Here is a 21,070-nt window from a genome sequence, read left to right on the forward strand (position 1 = left end):
AGGAAAAAAAAATTACTACCTAGATTTAAATCACGATGCTAGTCGCGCGCTTTTTTTCCTCCAGTGCAAGTGCTTCTGCACTTCCATTCAAAGGTGTACAGTCATATCATCGGCAGGTAACTTGAACTCATACGAGTACAAGACCTTATTTAATTTCGAACGAGCCTCGGTAATTGCGCGTAACACGACGAGCACTTTAATCGACTACTTGGCGTTGCCCCGCGATTAACTATCCAACTCGATCTTCCATACGTTCAGCCCAGAAAATCGAGGTAAGCAAAGTAAGTCCTAGCCTGGTGCTTCCTTTTTTATTTTATAGATGGTGTTTCGAATCAGTGATCCTACTATTTGGTAGAGAGGTTTGATGCCAATTGATCCCACTGATTTCCCGATTCAAGATTCCGCCTAACCATGGAAGAATGGGAATGAACGTGGGAATGAACGTGGGAGCAACCACGGCTTATGACAAGACCATCGCTCTCGAGGATAGCCATAAATATTGTTATGATGAGTTATTTTCTTTACAAATGTTCGACTGCCTAGCCAATGCTGCGGATAAACATACTCTGAACAATATCACATCATTTTCCATGTTTACCTCTCGAGAGGCCACACAGCAGCACTGGCAGAGGTAAATCTCGAGTCTGCATGCGCCTCGGCGTGCGGATCGAACCCGAGCCCTTTTTTTCTTCTGCACAGCTGCTGTTGTGCCGTCATCGGGAGGGTGTTATCGTACTATAACTAGGGGTTTCCTACTAATTATATACCTATTAGGCATAGCCACTGGCGCAACCTGAGCTGCAATCATGTGTGGTGTACTCGGCTTGATCTTGGGCCACGTCAGTGACGACCCCAATTCCCCGTGTAAAGCTGCAGTAGCGCTTCATGAGGCTCTGTACTTCTTGCAACATAGAGGTCAAGATGGTTAGTGACACCTGGAACAAGAAGATTGACGATATGATAGATAACGAATAAGCTAACACTCATTAGCTTGCGGCATAGCAACTTGCGCTGCTGGCGGCCGCATATACCAATGCAAGGTAAGCCTCACAACTATTCCATCCTAAAACATCACCAATATCTAACATCGGTATTAGGGTAATGGAATGGCCGCCAAAGTATTCGGTGATGGCATGAGGGTCCAGGATTTACCTGGTTCGATGGGCATTGGACGTAGGTGTTTTCATTATCAGGGATCTTACCCTTATATTTTAACTATCGAAGTCAAGTTATCGAAAAGATAGTTTCATCCTTACCGTTTGCAATACTTACAGCGAGACGTTTACTAACACTCAACTTCTAGATCTACGTTATCCAACAGCAGGCACTTCGTCGAACGCTGAGTCACAACCGGTAAGTAACGTATTCCTAGCTAAACAAGCTACATGTACTTCTCATCTGAGTCAAAGGAGCTAACATGTTAATAGTATGTTACAATTCTATCCATTCATTTCTGTCATTTATTCCCTATCAACTCGTGGAATATCCAGTGATGAGAGGCATCTGGTTGTTTACAAGTATTGACAAAGAATAGATTTTACGTTAATAGTCCTTATGGCATATGTGTAAGTTATCCATGTGGTTATCTCTCTAAAGCTATACCCCCCCTTCCCCCTCCCCCCGGTTGAACCATATTGAGTACCTATATATGACCCTCAACAAAAAGCATTATACTTAGGACATATGAGATCATCTGCATTCTCATAAATTAAGAAGCATTTTGTAGACACACAAGACTTGCTGTCTTGTATCCAGCTCAATCAATTGTTTCTCCCTTATCAGATTACTAATGAGAGATGCTATAGCTTGCGCATAATGGAAATCTTATCAATGCCCCTGAGTTACGTCGGTATCTCGACACTGTCGCCCACCGGCATATAAACACGGATAGCGATAGCGAACTGTAAGTCGATACTCATACCCTACTTATACTGATTACAATATATAAAATACCATAAGAACGGTCAAGGCTGATAGGAGAGTTTAGCATGCTCAATGTGTTTGCGAACGAATTGAACGAAACTGGAAAGGCTAGAGTCAACACGGATGATATATTCAGTAAGTTTTTCCGGTTTGCGAACCTACCAATTTCCCCCGTTACCCATACCCGCCGTCGCCCTATATATGTAGCCGCTGTATTATGGAAGGGGGATGCTCTTAAGATATCCAAATAAGATGCTAATTCGTCATAGATTCCTTAGGCCGGATGTATGATCGTTGTTCGGTGCGTTATACTACTCAAATCATGGTCTATCATCTAAATACTAATGTTTTAATTAGGGCGGTTGGGCTTGCACTGCTATGATTGCAGGATTTGGTGTTTTAGGCTTCCGCGATTCTTATGGAATCAGACCCTTGGTTCTTGGAGAAAAGGATTCGGAAACTCTTCCTGGTGCAAAAGACTACATGCTTGCATCAGAGTCTATTGCCCTGCGCCAGCTTGGTTTCCGTAATATTCGGGATATCTTACCCGGCCAGGCCGTTTTTATTCAGAAGGGTCGAGCACCGGTTTTCCACCAGGTTCAGAAGCCGAAGGCTTACTCGCCTGACATTTTTGAATACGTATGTCAACATTTTATGTTATTAGTACCCCTCCTTGGCTTAGTCTTTTCGTCCTAGCCACGCCTCGAAAGCCCTTCGTATTAAACCGTCGTGGTATATTCAAATTGGCCACCGAGGTTTTGCTAATTACTTATGTTATAGGTATACTTTGCGCGACCCGATACCGGTTAGTTCACAATAGCCTCAGCCATTACAAAACTAAACAATTTCTAACCCTATTCTTAGTCATGGATGGCATTAGCGTTCACGCTTCCCGACAGCGAATGGGTTATAAACTAGCCGATAAGATACGAGAGCTTCTTGGAGATGAAGCAATTAAAGATATCGATGCTGTTATCCCGATACCCGAGACGTCGAACACCGCAGCCGCAAGCGTCTCCGAACGATTGGGCAAGCCTTACTGTCAAGGTTTCGTCAAGAACAGATATGTTTTTAGGACATTCATGTTTGTTACCCCTATTTCCCTGATTGATTTGAAGCCTTTGTTGTGCCATTATGAAACTGGCATTGTAATTTACAATTTTTTCTGCTCTCGGGTGGCAAATGGCCGTCGCTAATCAAGTATTTATAGTATGCCACAACAAGGAGCTCGCCAGAAAGGAGTTAGGAGGAAACTCAGCGCCATCCAAACCGAATTCGAAGGACGATGTGTTCTGCTTGTGGACGATTCAATCGTAAGAGGAACCACAAGTAAGGAGATAGTGGCTATGGCACGAGAAGCTGGCGCGCGGAAAGTAATTTTCGCGAGTTGTGCTCCGCCTATCACCGCACCCCATATCTACGGTAGTAAGTAATATATGCCCTGTTGTGCCTTAGGACATAGCCCTTTTGAACTATGGCCCATGTAACTGTGCAGGTTTGCTAACCTAAGTGTATGTAGTTGACTTAGCCAGTCCCATGGAATTGATTGCTTCCGGCAAAGACCGTTTTGCCATTGCCAAAAGTAGGTTCAGAAATTCGCTATGCCCCCGCCTAGCTTTTTGAGATGCAGATTTGAATTTTACGTCTGCTTCGAATTGGACACTAACTCAACCTGCAGGTATTGATGCGGAGGAAGTAATATATCAAGATCTGGATGACCTCAAGGCGGCCTGTGCGGAGCTTGCACAACCAGGCGGTCCTACTGAATTTGAGGTTGGTGTATTCTGTGGCAAGTATGTTACGCCGGTACCAGAAGGATACTTCGAGCATCTGAATCAATTGCGCGGCACGAAACGAAAGCATGCTACACATGCACAAATTTCCAGCAGCGGCCCAACGATAATTACAGGGGGTGGCTTGACCGACGCAAATGGCTTGGCGCCACATGCGACGGCACCAGGAGGCGAGAAGGAGTCGGCCGAGAAGCTGAGAAATGGTACTATTTCACCTTTAATTCGGGAAGATATTAGCCTCCACAACGTGGCCACTGAACCTGAGCGACGATGATAATTCATATTATCCATAAGAGATAGATGCCCAGAGTTAGCAGCTCAGTAAACGATATAGATAACTGGGCGAGATTCGATTGCATGCGGATCATGTAATATGAGTATTAGTTATTATCAATTCACTTTGATGTAACCTACTAGAGGGCCCAAGCGCCTGGCGGTCCCTCTTCGCTGCGCTCAGAAGGCGTCAAAACCCTGGGACAGGTCAAAAAGCTGGGACAGCCTTGGCAACAAAATACGTGTTTCCCATATAAAATCCAACTTTCAACAATTTATATTTAAACGAATAAAATAGATAAAATTATACTTCCAATAGTAATTATATTTTAAATCTTTTATTTTATATAAAAGTAATTTTTTCGATTTTAAATAAAAATAAAAGTAAAAAAGTAAACTTTTTTCAGTTGTTTTTTGAAAAGGAGGTGCAACAAATTCAAACATCCCACACACTTTTTAAAAAACACTACATTATAATAGCCATAACTTAGCCAATATTACAGCTATCAACATACACCTTATATCAAAATTTTTCTTATTTTTCAAAGAAATTTTCAATATAAAAAGATATTTTATAGCTATGAAATTCGTTAAGTTAGGGTATTTATTAACTTAGAAATGGTTGAAAATGTTAGTGCAACCCATACATTCTATATAGTAAACACTATTTGTCCCAGGGTTTTGACCTGTCCCAAGGTTTTGACGCCCTCTGAGCGCAGCGAAGAGGGACCGCCAGGCGCTTGGGCCCTCTAGTATCGCTACCTACCTGCAACCCAGTATGCTAGAAGTGATGTTATAGACTACAAAATTTACCCCTTTTTTCCTCGCCTAGATAAAAGTATATGCTGGGATCAGTGAATGATGCTGTATCTAATGTTTCTCGTGCATTCCTTAGTCGATTAGAATTATTGCAGATTAGCTAGGTCGGTTATCACAGTCCTAAAGATAACCAGTCACTATACCGTTCCTATCATTTACCTATACCATACCATCTAGATATAGGTGCCTGTCTTGTCATTCACAAAATTTAGGTTAGTGACATAAAAGCATGTGAGTATATCCTTATAGACTTGACGTAGTCTTTCTCGTAGGCCCAAAGAAAGCTTTCAATTGAGTTCCCAGGTCTAACAGGCTGTGACTTCTCTATTCTTCCGTATTGTTTAAGGTAGGTACGTATTCACTACTATAGCGCCCTTTCCTGTTAGGGGACAGTTTCCCTTACCAGATTTAAACTTCTCCGATTGCCGCTTCCTTGACTTAGTGGACGTCTCAGGTGGTGAATTTGGCATTTCCTACCACAAACATGCACTTCATTGACATCCTCATTCCCAATATTCGACACTCACTAACACAATTGTACCGCTACACAATCTATACTGCGGGATCAATACTATTTAAACCAGCCAATACTGCTAGATTATTAGGTATATACCGGTATTTATCTATAACTATTAAACGCCGACATCTCTTGAAACCTCCAACCACATATCCTGTGCCTTCGCCCTCTATCTACTACGGTTTTCTGTCGCCGATACCTCTTGCCGTATGTTATTATCTGACTATAGCCCCCTCGCCAATAGTATCCGACATAGTCATAGTCGACATTATAAAGTTGCATCTCTTTGTAAATGCCAACTGTTGAGATTTATAGCAATCGCCAACTCCGTAATTTACCGTCCTATAAATCTCAACTAGCCATATTGTCCGATAGAGCCAACACTCCTATTCATACGCAGCCGCACCTGGTATCTATACAAGATGCCGAAACGTGGCCGCAAGGGCCGTGTTGCGCCCATTAAAGGCAGATGGGATATCTTGCCGCATGGTATGGGCGTTTCCCTAACAGCTGGAAGTGAAGAAATACAGTTTAATATTCCAACACCACCTATTGCCGAGTCACTGTCTTCGACAGAGCCCCGTTCAGTCGGTCAAAGGCTTTCTTCTATAGATTCAACACAGACAACTGTAGCCATAACTCCCGAAAAAGTCATATCAGGAGCAACGGAAAACCCCTCCTTGGCAACTCAATCTACTCAGCTTGATATTACCGAAGATGATACCATGCCCCAGAGTACTAGACGTAAGATCGTTATCAAAATCAAAGTTCCAAAACAAGCAGATATAGACGAAGTCCTAGAGTCTAATGGAGATCTTGCCCCTGAGCCAAAGACGTCGGACGAAAAGCGTAAGACTGAGAATACTGAGACGGATCTCGTACAAAAGACAGGGCGGCAGTTACGGCCAAGGAAGCCAAAGCTGGCACCTGGAGTGTCTAAAATAGATGTGGATAGCCATGATTCTGCCGTGGTGGAACCAATCGCTGGTGGGCAAAGCGATAAGGGAGCACCAAACAAACGAAAGCGAGGACCTGAGCCTAGCCCTATAACGGCCGATGAAGGGTTGGATCCCGACACACCTTTGCCTAAGCTAAAGAAGGTGAAAAGTCAGATCGTAGAAACAGGCGAGGGCTATTTGAAAAGTATAGCCAAGAAAACAAAGGACAACCAATACGGTCTGATGCCACCGGGCGAGAGCCCCTTTCCCCAGTGGCTAGCGCCAAGTGCTGAACAATGTGAAGAAGTTCACAATCTTCTCACAAAGATGCATGGCGAGGTCAAGGCACCCAAAGCTATCTCCGCCCCCTCCCTTGAAGTAATGGGTTGTGGCGAGGTCCCTTCTGTGCTGGATGGGCTACTCAGAACTCTTTTGAGTGGCGCTACAAGAATAGAGCATATAGATATAACGTTGATACCGCTGGCCGAGAAATATGGTGTATCAAAGGAGGGGGTCGGAAAAGAAAGCATCAACTGGAATAATGTCAGGCTGGGATCTTACAAGGATTTGGTTGATGCTATACACTCTGGAGGACTGGCAAATATCAAAGCTAAGCATATTAAGGCCATCCTCGATATGGTATACCAGGAGAATGCTGAACGACGCAAAGCCTGCCTTCAAATCAAAGTTGATACACTTGCAGGGAAGGATGCTAATGAGCAGAAGGACGCCAAGATCCAGGGAACAGATCAAGATGATCTCTCCCTTGAACACCTTCGTGGATTATCAAAGCATGAGATCCTAAAAGAACTCACGAAATATCCCGGGATTGGTGTCAAGACTGCGGCATGCGTCATTCTTTTTTGCTTTCAAATACCTTGTATCGCTGTCGACACACATGTCTACCGATTTTCCAAGTGGCTTGGATGGGTACCGAAAAATGCCAATGTGACCGATGTTTTCAGTCATCTCGAAGTCCATTGTCCGGACCATCTTAAGTATGGCTTGCACCAGCTATTCATCCGGCACGGCCAACGTTGTGGCAAGTGTAGTTCAAGCACTGCCGAAGGGACAGCGGATTGGGAAATGCTTCCCGAGTGCCCTTTGGAGAGTCTTCTTGATCGCTACGACAAGAAGCAGTCGAAGGCTAAGTCGAAACCGGCTAAGAAAGGTAAACAGAAGGACGAAGAACAAGACGAAAAACAAGACGAAAAACGAGACGAAGAAAAGCAGGAAGGGCCTATGGACGAGCCCTAACCTCGCAAGATATGGGGGAGAAAAGATTGTAAAGCCTCCGACTTCCTATACTCAGTTCGGCTTACCAATGCTTCTGCGTAACGGTTCGCGATCGACGTGCCCGCCACACCCACCTTGGTTGCACTCTTACCAGTTCCGTCAATAGCACCCACACGGCCTCTGTCTCCTGTACTAGCTTTTGCTTTCCCTGACAAATTGGTATGTCCCGTACACTAGAGATGCAGGAGTTCTTATAGAACTAGTTAGCGATATGCTACAAGGAGTAGTTGGGATTGATTTAGGCAACAAACCTAAGGATCTGTAGCATGGCAACAGGTGTTCAGATAGTAGAACAGAAGTAGCTAGATAGAAAATGCGATGGGCTTCCAGATTTACTTAAATCATTTCAGACTGTGACTTATTTTATTGCCATATTTTATGCTATGTCAGTAGCAGGACATTGTTTTACGGAAAAGATATGTTATTGAGGCTATTCGCGTGCTAGTGGGACGGTAGGGATAAAGACGTACTTTACGTACATGCCTAACAGTACATACATACAATCACGTATATACAATCTGCGCCTTTCTTGGAAATATCTGAAACCCAAAGCAAAAGCCCATCCCTTTTAACCTCCTTTGATGCAAAAAGAGAGGTATGCAGTCATAACATTGAAGCTCTGGGGGTGAATACCAGGTAGATACTTTACTCAGGTAAGCTAGATTAAAAGGTAAGCCCCTCCCCCATACTCGTGCCACGCCCCACTTAATTCTGGCTTCGCACAGCAAATGCGCGTTCCCTTCCTAATGTTGGTCTTACCTTATCTAGCGTAATTGGTTTCTTATCGATAGGCACATTGGCATATTCCTTGAAACTTCACGCGCCAAAGCACATTACTCTTCTACCTGTACAATTCAACGCGACGGTATTGTCTCCCTCTCAAATTCTCTCGCGCGTGAGGCTACGTCCACTCGTATAGCGGAGCATATCTGTTATACTAATACTTGCATCCAATTTGCACCTTTTCATTTTCCTTTGTCACCTTCCCCTTCCTTATTATTTCTAGACGAGCCCGAACATCCCGTGTAAACTCAATCTACGTAATCCCATTGACCCAACAAAAACATCAAGCACTTGCCATTCAACCATAGAAGAGAATTACTAAAACGAATGAGAGCTAGAGAACGAATAGTAGCCAACTTTCGACTCTGTTTGCGACGTTGATTTGGGATCTATAGCGACATGCCCCAATAAATTCAACATGTCCGTCCCTAAAATACTTGTGAATGCCTTCGATGATTTCCGCGGGTTTCCCGAAACTTCCCACCTATGCTGCCCGAAGGTTTCCGACGAAGATGACGAGATCTATGACGATCCGGATGCGCCAAGCAAAATCAGCGCCGCGGAGAAGCAACAGAGGATCGAGGATGGCGAGAAAAGGTTGATCCAGACGTACACATGTTCATTAGTACTAGGGTTGGCCGAGGACTCGGCAGGAGATCTAGGCCAGGAGTTTGGTATACGGACTAATAACTTCCTAAGGCTCTGCCCAACTTGTGTGCGCAATTGGCACAAGGGACGTAAGTCCTTTCTTAAGGAAATTTCTCAGTAAGGCGTATTCCGATTACACTTTGAAGGAGACACACTAACTCATAGAGTAGGGCTTACGACGACAGTGTCGTATCCGAGATGGAAGACCGCCTGAACCAATTCGACTTTAGCCGCATCACTCAGGGCCTCGAAGCCGCCGCCGAATTCATCAATGCCCACAATGGCGTAGCCGGCCAAAGTACTTTCCTTAAGGAGGAGAAAGAGGAACTCCTTATATCTCTCTATGAAGCTATTTGCTGCATGCCGTATTTGAGCTTGCCGGAAAACCGAAAGCAATTCAATTACGTGTTCGAATCTATCCAGAAACGAAAGATCCTTAAACTAGATGAGATCCTACCGACTATGACCTTCTTTCTATTCGACGAGAATGAAATTCGTAATAGATTTGCCGTCCACACGTTCTCTCGACAACCTTCTATTACCGCCGAAGACTTTGAATGGGCAATTCACGACAACTTGGCGAATGCAATTTTAAGAGCAAATGACACCAATGCATCTCCCCAATTCCTACTTCGATTCTGGCAAGGATTTCTTCATATCCTCAATGTCCTCAATGAGAATCTTGTGTTCCATTCTCTGCGAGCCATGTCCGTTCAACCGAGCATATACGATCTAATGCTGGCGCAGATGCCTCGAATTACTTCGGTTTCGGTCTTAAAAGTACTGCTGAAGGCCTTCTGTTCTCTAATACAAAAGTCACCTAAAGCATTTTGGGATGCATATAGTCATTATTCCCACACGGCTGTTGCTGAACAGATATTGGGGAGCCCTGCTTTCAGATCGCTGCTCACCCAATCTGGGGAGCATGACTTGATGTTAGAAGGCCCCGCGGCTATTTCTTGGGTAAAACCTTTCGTAGAATCAATTCCTACGAATCAGAAGAGCGATGCTTGCGATTCCCTTTTGCATCACTTCCTCCAGAGGTATGCCCAGGATCCTGACATGACGCCTGGAGGCAAGCTGGCTTGTACTCTCGGGGCAGTTGAAGCTCTATCTTCTACTCTAGAGGCATTCGTCTCGCCAAGCTACAAGTTGCATGCCGGCTCTTCCACCATTCACACAAATACGGTCTTAAATCTGACGTTAAAGTATAAAGATCTAATCATTCAGTTAGCCCAACTTCCCTCCGATGACCGGCAAAATGCTGCCATGTCGCAAGTCGGTTTGTCTGTAATTAGATTTGCGCTTGCCCTAGATTCTCGTATCACCGTCGAAGAGTTCAACGCACTCCAGAATAGTGATAGCCATGTTCAACGGGAGGTCAAACGGAATTCGTCGGGAATTTGGGAGGCATTTTTGGAAATTCTCCAGCCCGGCGCAGATGACTTGGCCAGATCGATGTTAGTCGCCGCAGGTCCGTTAATTGCCGTGGAGATTTTCCGGCCGCTGAAGAGACAATCTCTATCGCCAACTAAGAAGGAATTTAATATCGAGTTTCAGAAGACGGCTGAAGTTGTTGGACGAGCTATTGAAAGATTGGCCGACTTCAGTGAATCCGCGCTTCAAGGTCTTTGCCAAGATGCTTCTACGATTTTACCTATCGTAGCGGCTCTTGTTCATGGAGAAGAGGTTATTAGCACAGCTGGGGCTTCTTTTATTAAGACAGTTACCGGCGAGGTAAGAAGAACGGATGCCGTACTCAAATTGCTTGAAGGCTACTTTGTGCACGCCTTGTCTTCTTACACAGCAGTTGTCAACGATGTCAACGAGAAGATGTCCCTTTGGTCGCCACAATTTAATATTATCCGATATTCGAGAGATATACTTAGTAGTCTCTGCGACCCAACGTCTGGCATACTCCGCTCAAAGGATTTAACTGACACGGAACGCGAAGTTCTTGGCAATTGGTGGAACTCACAATGGATCTTTCTTGACAATGCCTTCACCCAGACAGAAGACTGGAGCCGATTGATTGATATGGAAACTATGAAGAATTTTTGTCGAGAAGCTATGGAACTTGCCGAGGCTCTCTTAGCCCAGGATGGTCTTCTGGCCTCCGCACTGAGTCCCCAGTCTGCCCATTCTGCTTCAGTCGATAACAGTGAACAGCCTGAGAAGCAAGCCATGAGGGATATCCTCGAGCAGCCGCGCAAATACTGCCTAGGGCTTTGCAAAATGCTCCGTCTGAAGGATCTGTACCTTGTCACGGTAATCGTCAGTGTTGTTGGGAAACTCATGAGACGACTGGTAGAGTTTGACATGGAGCTCCCCTCACAGGCTCTAGCATTCGTCAAGAATACCTGCATTAAAAACAAGGATGGGAGATATAATACCCAGACGAACATGAACGAACGTCAACGGGCTGAGTTAATAAGAGCTTTAGGAGAGGATACTCAAGAAGATGACATCCAGATTATTTCAGCTAGGAAGAGTGAGCCTCCTAGACGGCAAACTAGGCTTGATGCTTGGTCAAAGTCGAGCTCTGAGACTTCCGTGTCAACCGGTTCTCGGAGGGAGAAGATACAAGTCAGATCGAGCAAGGATGACATCCGTGAGCTACTCAAAAACTCTTCTTCGGATAAGAGCCGGGCTACATTGGACATGATGAGGAGCCGCCAAGCGGAGCGAAAACCCCCGGTCGTTGATGTAGCAGCTATCCGCGAAAAGCGTCAGAAGGAGGCCGAGGAAAAGAAAAAGAGAGACGCTGCAACTATTGCCAGAGCTAAGGCCTTACGAACTCCCAAACCGCTCGTTGGTGGCGAAGGGTCTGGCCTTCAGGGGCTTTCTGGTGTACACGGAAAAGACCACGCACCTCAGAAAAGCGAGATTATGGTCAACTCTTCCTCGGAAGACGAGGAGGATTCGGAAGACGATGCTGAATTTTTAGCTCGGTCTGCTGCGGGACAGAAAACGTCCAAGAGCGGGCAATTTGTGAAAGCTAACGTACGCCTGCCAGTAAAGAAAGTAAAGATTCAACGTTCTGCAAAGGATATGCGGGCGCGATTAATTCCTCCGATGGACGTGCTACATCAGGCCATCCTCGAATGGGATATCTTTCATGAAGGCAGTGACCCTCCAAATGGCATAAGGTGCTCTCAGGTCTCTGATTCGTATGAAGATCCGCGGAAGTACAAAGAAACATTCTTGCCGCTTCTCATCAACGAAGCTTGGAGATCTTTTGTAACAGCCAAGGACGAAGCAACCTCGAAGCCTTTCGGAATCAAGGTTGTTAATCGGATGAACGTTGACAAATTTGTCGAAGTCAGCACAGCCATGCCCATAACCGAAAATAAGGACAGATTCTTAGCGGAAGGGGATATCATATTATTTTCACACGCTTCGAACCCGTTGGAAGCAACGGGTGAGCTACATTGCCTTGCACGAATTTGGCGTGTCCAGTTCAAAAACGGCAATTTAGAAGTACAATTCCGTTTGAGCGGCCGGGCGGGTCCTATATTATCTACCATGATGCCTCAGGCCGAACTCTATGCTGTTAAGATTACTAACATGACCACGATTGAACGTGAATACGCTTCTCTGGAAAGTCTTCAGTACTATGATTTGATGCCAGAAGTGCTAGATGCCAAGCCTTCGCCTATGCTCAAATTTAGCCAGGATGCTATTGACCAGGTCATGCAGAACTATCAATTGAATCCTGGCCAGGCAAAGGCAATTCTCAATGCCAAAGAAAACGACGCATTTACACTTGTCCAAGGGTAAGCTCAGAGAATAATAGAGAATCGTACTGGAAGCCTAGCTAATTAAATGCAGTCCGCCGGGAACAGGCAAAACGAAGACAATAGTAGCAATGGTAGGTGCCCTTTTGACGGGCAGCTTCTCTACGACCAGTGGCACCGCTATCAAACGACCCGGAGGAATTAATTCAACAGGTAATAAAGGGATGGCCAAGAAGTTGCTAGTCTGTGCCCCAAGTAACGCTGCCGTCGATGAGTTGGTTTTGCGTCTCAAGAATGGTGTTAAATCTACTACTGGCTCATTCCATAAGATCAATGTCTTGCGTCTGGGTCGTAGTGATGCCATAAATGCGGCTGTAAGAGATGTCACTCTGGACGAGATGGTCAAAGCTCGCGTGGAGGGCACTGCGAATCAGAATAATGGGCCTAGTTCACGGGACTTAATGCACCAAGAAGCCGGACAGATCAAGTCGGAGCTGGCTGAGTTACGGCCGCAGCTGGAGGCCGCTCGGACTGTCGGAGACCGCACACAGATTAATCAATTACAGCGAAAATTCGATGAGCTGAAGCGTCGTCAAGGTCAAATTGGTGCAAAAATCGATGCTGACAAGGATAGCGGAAACACAGCTGCGAGAGAGAGCGAAATCCGGCGGCGTCAAATCCAGCAGGAGATTCTTGACTCGGCTCAAGTTCTGTGTGCAACGCTCAGCGGTAGCGGACATGAGATGTTCAAGAATCTGCAGGTTGAATTCGAGACAGTGATCATTGATGAAGCGGCTCAGTGCGTTGAACTGAGCGCGTTAATTCCCTTGAAATATGGTTGTTCCAAATGCATCCTCGTCGGAGACCCGAAACAACTTCCGCCAACAGTGTTGTCACAATCTGCTGCGCGGTACGGATATGATCAAAGTCTTTTCGTTCGTATGCAGCGCAATCATCCCGACGATGTTCATCTACTCGATACGCAATACCGTATGCACCCAGAAATCAGTCTATTCCCTAGTCAAGAATTCTACGAACGACGTCTCATAGACGGCGATGACATGAGGAAATTACGATACCAACCGTGGCACCAGAGTACATTGTTGGGTCCATACCGTTTCTTCGACGTGAAGGGTATCCAAGAGAAGGGCCGTAAAGGTCAATCGCTTGTCAACTTGGAAGAGCTCAAAGTTGCCATGCAGATCTATGACAGATTGATAGCGGATTACCCGACAATCGATTTCAAGGGGAAAATTGGAATCATCACACCTTACAAAGCACAATTATTTGAGCTCCGTGACCGGTTCTGTCGACGATATGGAGACAAGGTTAAAGAGCAAATCGAGTTTAACACTACTGATGCTTTCCAAGGTCGCGAGTGTGAGATTATCATCTTCTCGTGTGTTCGGGCCAGCCCTACAGGTGGTATTGGTTTCATGACGGATATCCGACGTATGAACGTTGGTCTCACTCGTGCAAAATCGTCACTTTTTATCTTGGGAGACTCAAGAGCTCTAGTTCAGGGAGAGTTCTGGAACAAGCTTATTGTAGACGCCAAAGCTCGAGATCGTTATACTGCTGGCGATGTTCTCTCTTTGCTTAGGAAGCCTGGGGCCCAGTTACCACCTCCTAACTTTGATATCTCACCCACACCGATGCCATCAGCCTCCCGCCCCCAGTCCAGCGATTCTTATGGTTCCAGGGAGGCGACAGTCGAGGATCCGAATGCTATCTCAAGGAAATCCACGCAGGCTTATGATCAAGATGTAATCATGGAAGATGCTGCACCTTCCAATCGATTACCCAAGAAGAAACACCAAACACCCCAGCTGCCACAGACCTATACTGTTATCGAGCGACAGGGACAAGGCGGTCCGATAGATAATTCAGCGCTAAACGGATATGGTGGGCTTAACGAGCGCGGCGAGAGCGCCACCGTCATTCGTTCCTCTGAACGTCCGATAATACACCAGTCAGGTCAAAAACGGCCTAGAGATGGGAGTGAAGACGGCAAAATGCCGAAGAGGGTAAAATCACCAGAATAAAACGAGTCACTTGGCCATAACTAAATTATGATATCACAGGTTGCCAGCGAAACTAAACCAAGAGCTCCACCGAGTGCTCCTCGAGCAATGCCACAACCGCAGGATCCGTCGGCAATGGCCGTGCTGGGTATCCCCCCTAAACACCCTAAACACCCTCCGACAATGCGCAACCCCCCTCCTGGACCTCCGAATGCTCCCAAGGTTTGTAATATCGTCGTCTTACCCCTTCTTCAGCTAACAATAATTGCCAGGGTCCATCTGGTTCTGCACCACCCAAACCACTTCCACCAAGGAGAAAACCGACTTCTTCTGATCCTTTCATCAAACGTAAACCTAATAGGCCTCGATAATATTTATGGGCTGGATGCATTTATATTTGCAACGAAAGCGTCACAGAGGTAATAATGAAACATAAATGCATTCTCACGGCGTACGGCTTTGGGTTATTCCAGTTATTCCAGTTATCGTAGATAGTGCGAGCCCTTCTTCTCTTCAAAGACTCTAATTAGGTAGTGGTCGGCTTTTTTGATACCCGGGTATAACGTCTTAAACGGGATACAGGACATGACTTCATAGAGATTAGACTAGGTAGTCGAGGTCGCCCTCATAGACTCACTCGGTCCAGGGCTGGGCGCCTCAAGTCGTTAAATAATTACGATGAGCCCGATTTAAGACTAGGGCTAACCTAGGTAGGTAGACTGGGTGGTCTGGTCTATGATCGTCTGTAGCTACCTATTTATGCGTGAAGTTCTTGATGCCCACGATTTAACACTTTTCAGTAAATTCCTACTGTTAACCTTGATTTACGGGTTAATCTCTTTACATCTCATTGATTCCTCAACTATTCTCGTCTCCTCATTAAATCCTATTTTTGTTCTACGTACCCGCGTAGGCGTGTCAGCCTTCACGCTAATATGTACGGCGTAATATAACAAGCGACCATCCCGTATCACTTCTGGGTAGCCCTATCCTACTATTCATCCTTTAATATAACACCACACACTCACCCAAACTCAGTTAAATCCACCCTTACGGAATGCCGCAAGGCGTATTCGAATTACAAGGATTTATAAATCCTTGAATAAATCAGCTAGCCAACTACGTAGGTGCGTTTACGATTCCGCAAATCATTCCTCCTCCAGATACCTCCCTTTGCCTCCTACTATGAGGGAAACGTGTTATCCCTACGTTATCCCAGCCCTCACAGATCTTGTATACATAAAAAGACACCCAGGACCAACTTTGGGTAGAGTATAGTTGGGATAAAAACAAATGAAATAAATATAAAGGGAGGGTATAAAGCAACGTATCTCCTAAATCAGAAAAGATTAAAGACCTCGCTCTCGCTAAGAGACGTCCCGCCCTCCTTCTCCTCACGCTCTCCCCCCTGGCGTCGTTCGACGCCGTACCCCGCTGCTTCCTGAAGTTCGCGCATAAGCGGCTCCATGACCTCGAGGCTACCAGTTTCGTCGCTGTGGGTATTGCTGATGCTGCTGGAGTAGCTTGAAAGCCCTCCGGCTCGAGCACTGCGGGGAAATCGAGACTGGGATTGTAACTGCGCCTGTAGTGCTTCTAATGCCGACTGACGGACGCGGGTATCCGCTTCGCTGCTTTCTTGCCCTCCTCCGCTCTGCTGTGGACATCTCGTCGTGCCTGATTGGCGTCCATGTCCGGAAAGGCGTAGGCTCCGGGGACGGTGTCTTCGAAAAGGGATCTCCCTCTGCTCCGGCTGCGATCGTAGCATCGGGAGCGAATTGTCAAAGCTGCGTGCGGATCTTAAGGATTGAGTTCGTCCCTCTGCGGACCTGTGAGGTTGCGATTGTGGTTGCGGAACGGAACTGGCTGCAGGGTATGCCGAAGAAACGCTGCGTTGTAGGACTTGTCGGTCTTGCAACAAGGTGTCGAGAGTTTTCATCAGAGATACTAACGTCTGCATAAGAATCTCCCCGTTCCGTTCTACGCGGCGCAGCCGTTTCTCCATGTCTTTTGTACGGCTTTCTTTTAGCTTCTCGTACCGCCGCAGAAGCTTCTGCCGCATCGCCCATTCACGGGTCTCATTTTGCTCTGCCAGCGCGTGAGCTGCGTACCGTGTCCTCCTCGCTGCTGCTTCTTCGTGCTCTGCTAGTCGTTCTCTTCGGCGGTAGTAAGATGTGCTATCCTCCCAAGGCGCTGCTCTTAGGGGTTCTAAGGGAGATGACGACGGAGACGATGAGCTGGTTAGTACTGGGGCACTGATACTTCTCTTACGTCGCTTCTTCGCCACAGTCTCTGCTGATAGGTAGGGAGATTTTAATTGAATACTAGGCCTGATAGGGCTGATATCTGACATTTTCCCCGTTATATACGGCCTAGAAGGCGGTAAGCCTAGGTCTTGGTTAAACCGGCCAAGCACCGGAGACTCTGGCCAGGCATTTTCGGCTTGTGATTCAACTTGGAGAAGACGCGACGCTGGAGGTTGATAAATCTTGGCCTTTAACTTCTCCATATCTCTTTTCTTCCGTTCCCTGACGCGATCCTTGCGGCTCGGAGTTCCTTCGGATGTGGTGGGAGGTGATAAAAGATTCGCCTGCACCGAACGATTGGTTTTGTCTGTGGGTGGGGAGGGGAAGTTCAGATTCAGGGGGGAATGGATTTCGGGCCGTGAAGATGATGTGCGAACTACTATAGGGTGGTATGCTGTGGCTGTCTCTGCTTTTAACACCTTTGGTGAGGAATCTGTCATTAAACTCTCGGCAAACGACGCACGATTTCCGGCTGCCGTCTCATTTCCACTGCCGGTGTTAGAACCAGTGGCAGCTCTACTAATCGGTTCTAGTCGATCGATAGCAGCATCCTCAGCACCATTAAGCTTAGCTCTTGCTGTCGTTACTGCTCTTTTGCTGGAAGTCCGTACCGGTAAATCTGGCATGGACAATAGGTTCGTCGAGAGAATACGCGGAGAGCCAGGAGATTTTTCGGCTTTCGTTGGCCTACCTCTTGTCATAGAGTTATCACTGGTTTGTTCCGGTTGTTTCTGCTCGGATTCTTGTATAGCCTGTTTCTGAGGCGGACTTTCAACTATCCGAGGGACCGTTCCAGTTTCAAGTCGTTCGAGGTCTGGTGCCTTCATCTGTTGTTCACTTCGTCCTTCTAAGCTTCCTATAGGCGGCCTAGACTCACGTTCGGCGAGAGGTGTCGTTCTGCTAGCCCCCGAAGGACTTATCGGCGACTTGCTTAATATATTACTCTCAGACTTATCCTGCCTGTCTGGTTCTTTTCCCTTCGAAGAATAAGGTTCTTCTTCGTGTGATGGTAGCGTTGAAAGCATAGATGCCTTTCTAGGAGGAGACGCGAGAAAGGTGAATGCTTCTGGTTGCCTTAATGACCTTGGCGCCAGCGACGCTGAGGATTGTGATTCACGATCCCCGGTCACGGGCCTGGAGACCTGGATATTATGGATATTACGATTTGACGCCGGGCTATGTTCCGACCCAATTTCCTGCTGAAACTTTGCTCCAATGGGCCTTAGTGCCGACTGTTGCTGGGTAGGAATTGATTCAGAATGCGAATTGCCGGAAGGGACCGATATGGCAATGTATCGGTGGCCGCTAATAGTTCTAGCGGAAATAGCAGTATCCGGAAGTCTAATAAGCGGTGGTTGGCGTTTTCGACTCTTTCGCCTTTTCCCAAAGACCTTAAACATATCCCATTTCTTATGGACCGAATAAACGCTCACGTCGTCGGGTATCGACATAAAATTGCCTGGAGGGGGCTCGCTACGGAAAAAGTCGGCAAGGCCCTCTTCGGGATTTTCTCCCTCCCCGACGTCAGGACGGGAAACCATCTTGCCTTGAGGACGAGACGATGGCCTCTGAAGCGCCTCGGAAGTTGTAGTTCCCCCCCTCAAGTCGAACCCAGAGCGAATAATGGATACGATAGATGGCGGATGGGGCGCTTCCAAGTCTTCAACGACTTCATGATTTGTTTGGACCACTATTTCCTTTTCCACAAGAATCCCCCAGTTGATTGACTTTAAGAAGATGCTCTCCATAATAAAATCCTTGAGCGGAGATGGCAGGATGACAGGATGACAGAAACTCTATTTCTCAAGCGACGCTATCATTCATGTGTAAAGTAGTGACAGTGTACGCCACAGTTACTTCAACTCCTCCCGCCCCCGGTATCCGTGACATTACAAGAGACATTAGGTAGAATCAGGTATTCTACAACCTTAGCTAGGTATCACTGAACCAAAGTCGACATCGAAAGGATTGCCTCGAAGACAGCTCGTATATAGCCTTCACGAAGGGGTTAGAAAGAGGCTACAACGCGTAGGGTACTTAACACGTTGTATATACGAGGCCCCTTGCAGTCTTGGAGAGGGCCTAATCAGGGATAAGTACGGGTAGTTAGAATGAGAACCTGACAAATAAGAAAAAAGCTCCAGTCAAATGATGGGCTGGAGAAGTAAAACGGTAGAGTTCGGCAACTGGCCGAGAAACTCAATATACCATCCATCCGAACTAGACATTGTCGGGGAGAAGCTTGTCTCGTAACTTGTGATCGACATATGGATATGAAGACTAGGTAGCTAGCCTAACAAGGAGAAGTAGAATAACTGAGTTTATGACTTACAGGCTTTGACCTAGGTGAATGCATGGCAACCTTGATCACACATCCCAAGTTACCCCGAGTACGAGCACGTAAGATACATTTTGATGGGGAGCAGAACGTTGGAAGCAATAAACAATAATATAATAGATAACACAGTACATTCCTCTATGAAGCCAAGTGACTCGAGATTCTCGAGGTATGTTTCAGAAGAATGTGAATGAGAATAAGATACATAGGAGGTAGGTAGGTATGCTAGGAACCCTAGGGGACTTTTGCCACGCGTTCGACTTTCTTTTTCAACTGATGTTTGAATTGGGGTCGGTGATTAATTCAGAAAGTACTCAACCCCTTATCCATGTTAGACATATGCAAACTATCCAAAGCCACACCCGAGAAATATTGGTTGCTATGTATTGTACATATGTCCGTACGCCAGAGTGACTAACGGCTTCGAATACTACCTAGATATTCCTTTTTATTTTAGGATTGGGATATTTAAGTAAATACATGCGTTTCAAGCATTTAACCTAATCAACTATTTATTTGCCTCTCGTCGAACTGATATCTTCGGTTGTTGGTTGTTGGTTGTTGATAGTTGGACGAGTCATTGTCATGTCAAACTACATAAGAGAGCATCAATTTAAGTTCAACTATTTCAAAAGCCTCGAGGTCTCTACAGGGATAGAGAGCATCGTTATCCCTGTCTACCTATATATTCTCATATTATTATTCTCCGCATAAAGGCCGTTACATAATTACATATGTCTTAACGTTTCCGAGTCTGACCTTCTCGATTCCATAAATGGATGAATTTATTTATTCGCTCTTGGGTAGGCCGGCTATTTATTCAACTATTTCAAAACTCACATCCCGACCTTCGGTGACATCTTCCCAGGTCAACAACTGCGGATCTTCGCCGAAAACCCAACTTCCATCCTTGAACTCCTCATCGTCCGGCTTTGATCCCATATAGCGACCGGGGTGCCAGACGTGCAAATGCTTGTCCTTCAGGTCCGACTCGAGGTCGCCCCAACACCACCAGTCAGACCTGAGGAAGCGCCTATTCATGGCGATGTTGAATCTATCCCCTGGAACTAGGTCATCCTTTTTACGTCTATCTGCGTATTTGAAGATGCGTTCCCAGATTAGCCTATGGACCACTGTTACAGGAGATCCGTCACCAGGAATTGTGACGAACCGCTTGCCATGCTCCCTGAGGTCTGACGATGTGCTATTAGTAAAGTATCGTACGTGGAAGTAACCAAGAGAGATGTTCTTGGTAGCATCGCCAGACGCGCTACGAAGTGCTCCAAAAGCACCGCGAGCAAGCACGTCGATCAGGCCGCATCCCTCGTCCAGAACATCCAAGGCAGATAAATCGGTACATATGGTAATCGGATGACCCTCCCGTGCCGACGTGACTATTTGGAGGGTCAGTATGAACCGAAGCTCCGCCTTGGGATCGCTGAGAGACAGTGTCGGAGATGTAGACAGTGTCACGTTAATCCTTGCTTGATTCACAGAGGAGATGATATCGCTTCCATCAGATGCCATGGCTGAATCAAGTCCGCACGAATATTAATGTAAGTGAATTATCAATAGACTTAGCAGGTTGATATATGCTTAACTGAGCCCTGTTGAACTAGACTAGGCACTTGAACGCCAGCTACCTATATACGCAGCTGTACTGCCAAGAATATATCGG

The 21,070-nt window shown here is 46.2% G+C and overlaps 5 protein-coding genes across 5 annotated transcripts; 3 read left to right on the forward strand and 2 right to left on the reverse strand.

The window, feature by feature from the left end:
* Positions 1-806: 806 nt before the first annotated feature.
* F5Y00DRAFT_253835 (amidophosphoribosyltransferase) lies at positions 807-3,990 on the forward strand (the record flags this gene model as incomplete). The annotated part of the gene is made up of 14 exons (XM_048010104.1): positions 807-924; positions 991-1,040; positions 1,098-1,173; positions 1,304-1,353; positions 1,530-1,565; positions 1,806-1,903; positions 1,988-2,058; positions 2,193-2,224; positions 2,281-2,562; positions 2,704-2,728; positions 2,788-3,007; positions 3,134-3,348; positions 3,443-3,505; positions 3,602-3,990. 14 exons carry the CDS (start codon positions 807-809, stop codon positions 3,988-3,990), a joined length of 1,725 nt encoding a protein of 574 aa, XP_047863554.1.
* A 1,320-nt stretch (positions 3,991-5,310) lies between these two features.
* F5Y00DRAFT_240704 (DNA glycosylase) lies at positions 5,311-8,195 on the forward strand. Its single transcript, XM_048008273.1, has 2 exons — positions 5,311-7,749; positions 8,030-8,195. Exon 1 carries the CDS (start codon positions 5,748-5,750, stop codon positions 7,518-7,520), a length of 1,773 nt encoding a protein of 590 aa, XP_047863555.1. The 5' UTR covers positions 5,311-5,747; the 3' UTR covers positions 7,521-7,749; positions 8,030-8,195.
* Positions 8,196-8,417: 222 nt separating this feature from the next.
* On the forward strand, positions 8,418-15,535 carry F5Y00DRAFT_240705 (SEN1 N terminal-domain-containing protein). Its single transcript, XM_048008274.1, has 5 exons — positions 8,418-9,107; positions 9,161-12,766; positions 12,822-14,754; positions 14,812-14,973; positions 15,024-15,535. The coding sequence occupies exons 1-5, from the start codon at positions 8,761-8,763 to the stop codon at positions 15,120-15,122; spliced, it is 6,147 nt and encodes a 2,048-aa protein (XP_047863556.1). The 5' UTR covers positions 8,418-8,760; the 3' UTR covers positions 15,123-15,535.
* Positions 15,536-16,090: 555 nt separating this feature from the next.
* On the reverse strand, positions 16,091-19,225 carry F5Y00DRAFT_270987 (uncharacterized protein; the record flags this gene model as incomplete). Its single annotated transcript, XM_048012704.1, has 1 exon — positions 16,091-19,225. The coding sequence occupies exon 1, from the start codon at positions 18,800-18,802 to the stop codon at positions 16,091-16,093; it is 2,712 nt and encodes a 903-aa protein (XP_047863557.1). The 5' UTR covers positions 18,803-19,225.
* Positions 19,226-20,035: 810 nt separating this feature from the next.
* F5Y00DRAFT_113322 (uncharacterized protein) lies at positions 20,036-20,993 on the reverse strand. Its single transcript, XM_048003931.1, has one exon. It carries the CDS (start codon positions 20,917-20,919, stop codon positions 20,209-20,211), a length of 711 nt encoding a protein of 236 aa, XP_047863558.1. The 5' UTR covers positions 20,920-20,993; the 3' UTR covers positions 20,036-20,208.
* Between the last annotated feature and the right edge of the window lie 77 nt (positions 20,994-21,070).

Source organism: Daldinia vernicosa (genome assembly GCF_022497035.1).
Source record: "Daldinia vernicosa strain CBS 139.73 unplaced genomic scaffold F5Y00scaffold_32, whole genome shotgun sequence".
Taxonomy (NCBI): Eukaryota; Fungi; Ascomycota; class Sordariomycetes; order Xylariales; family Hypoxylaceae; genus Daldinia; species Daldinia vernicosa.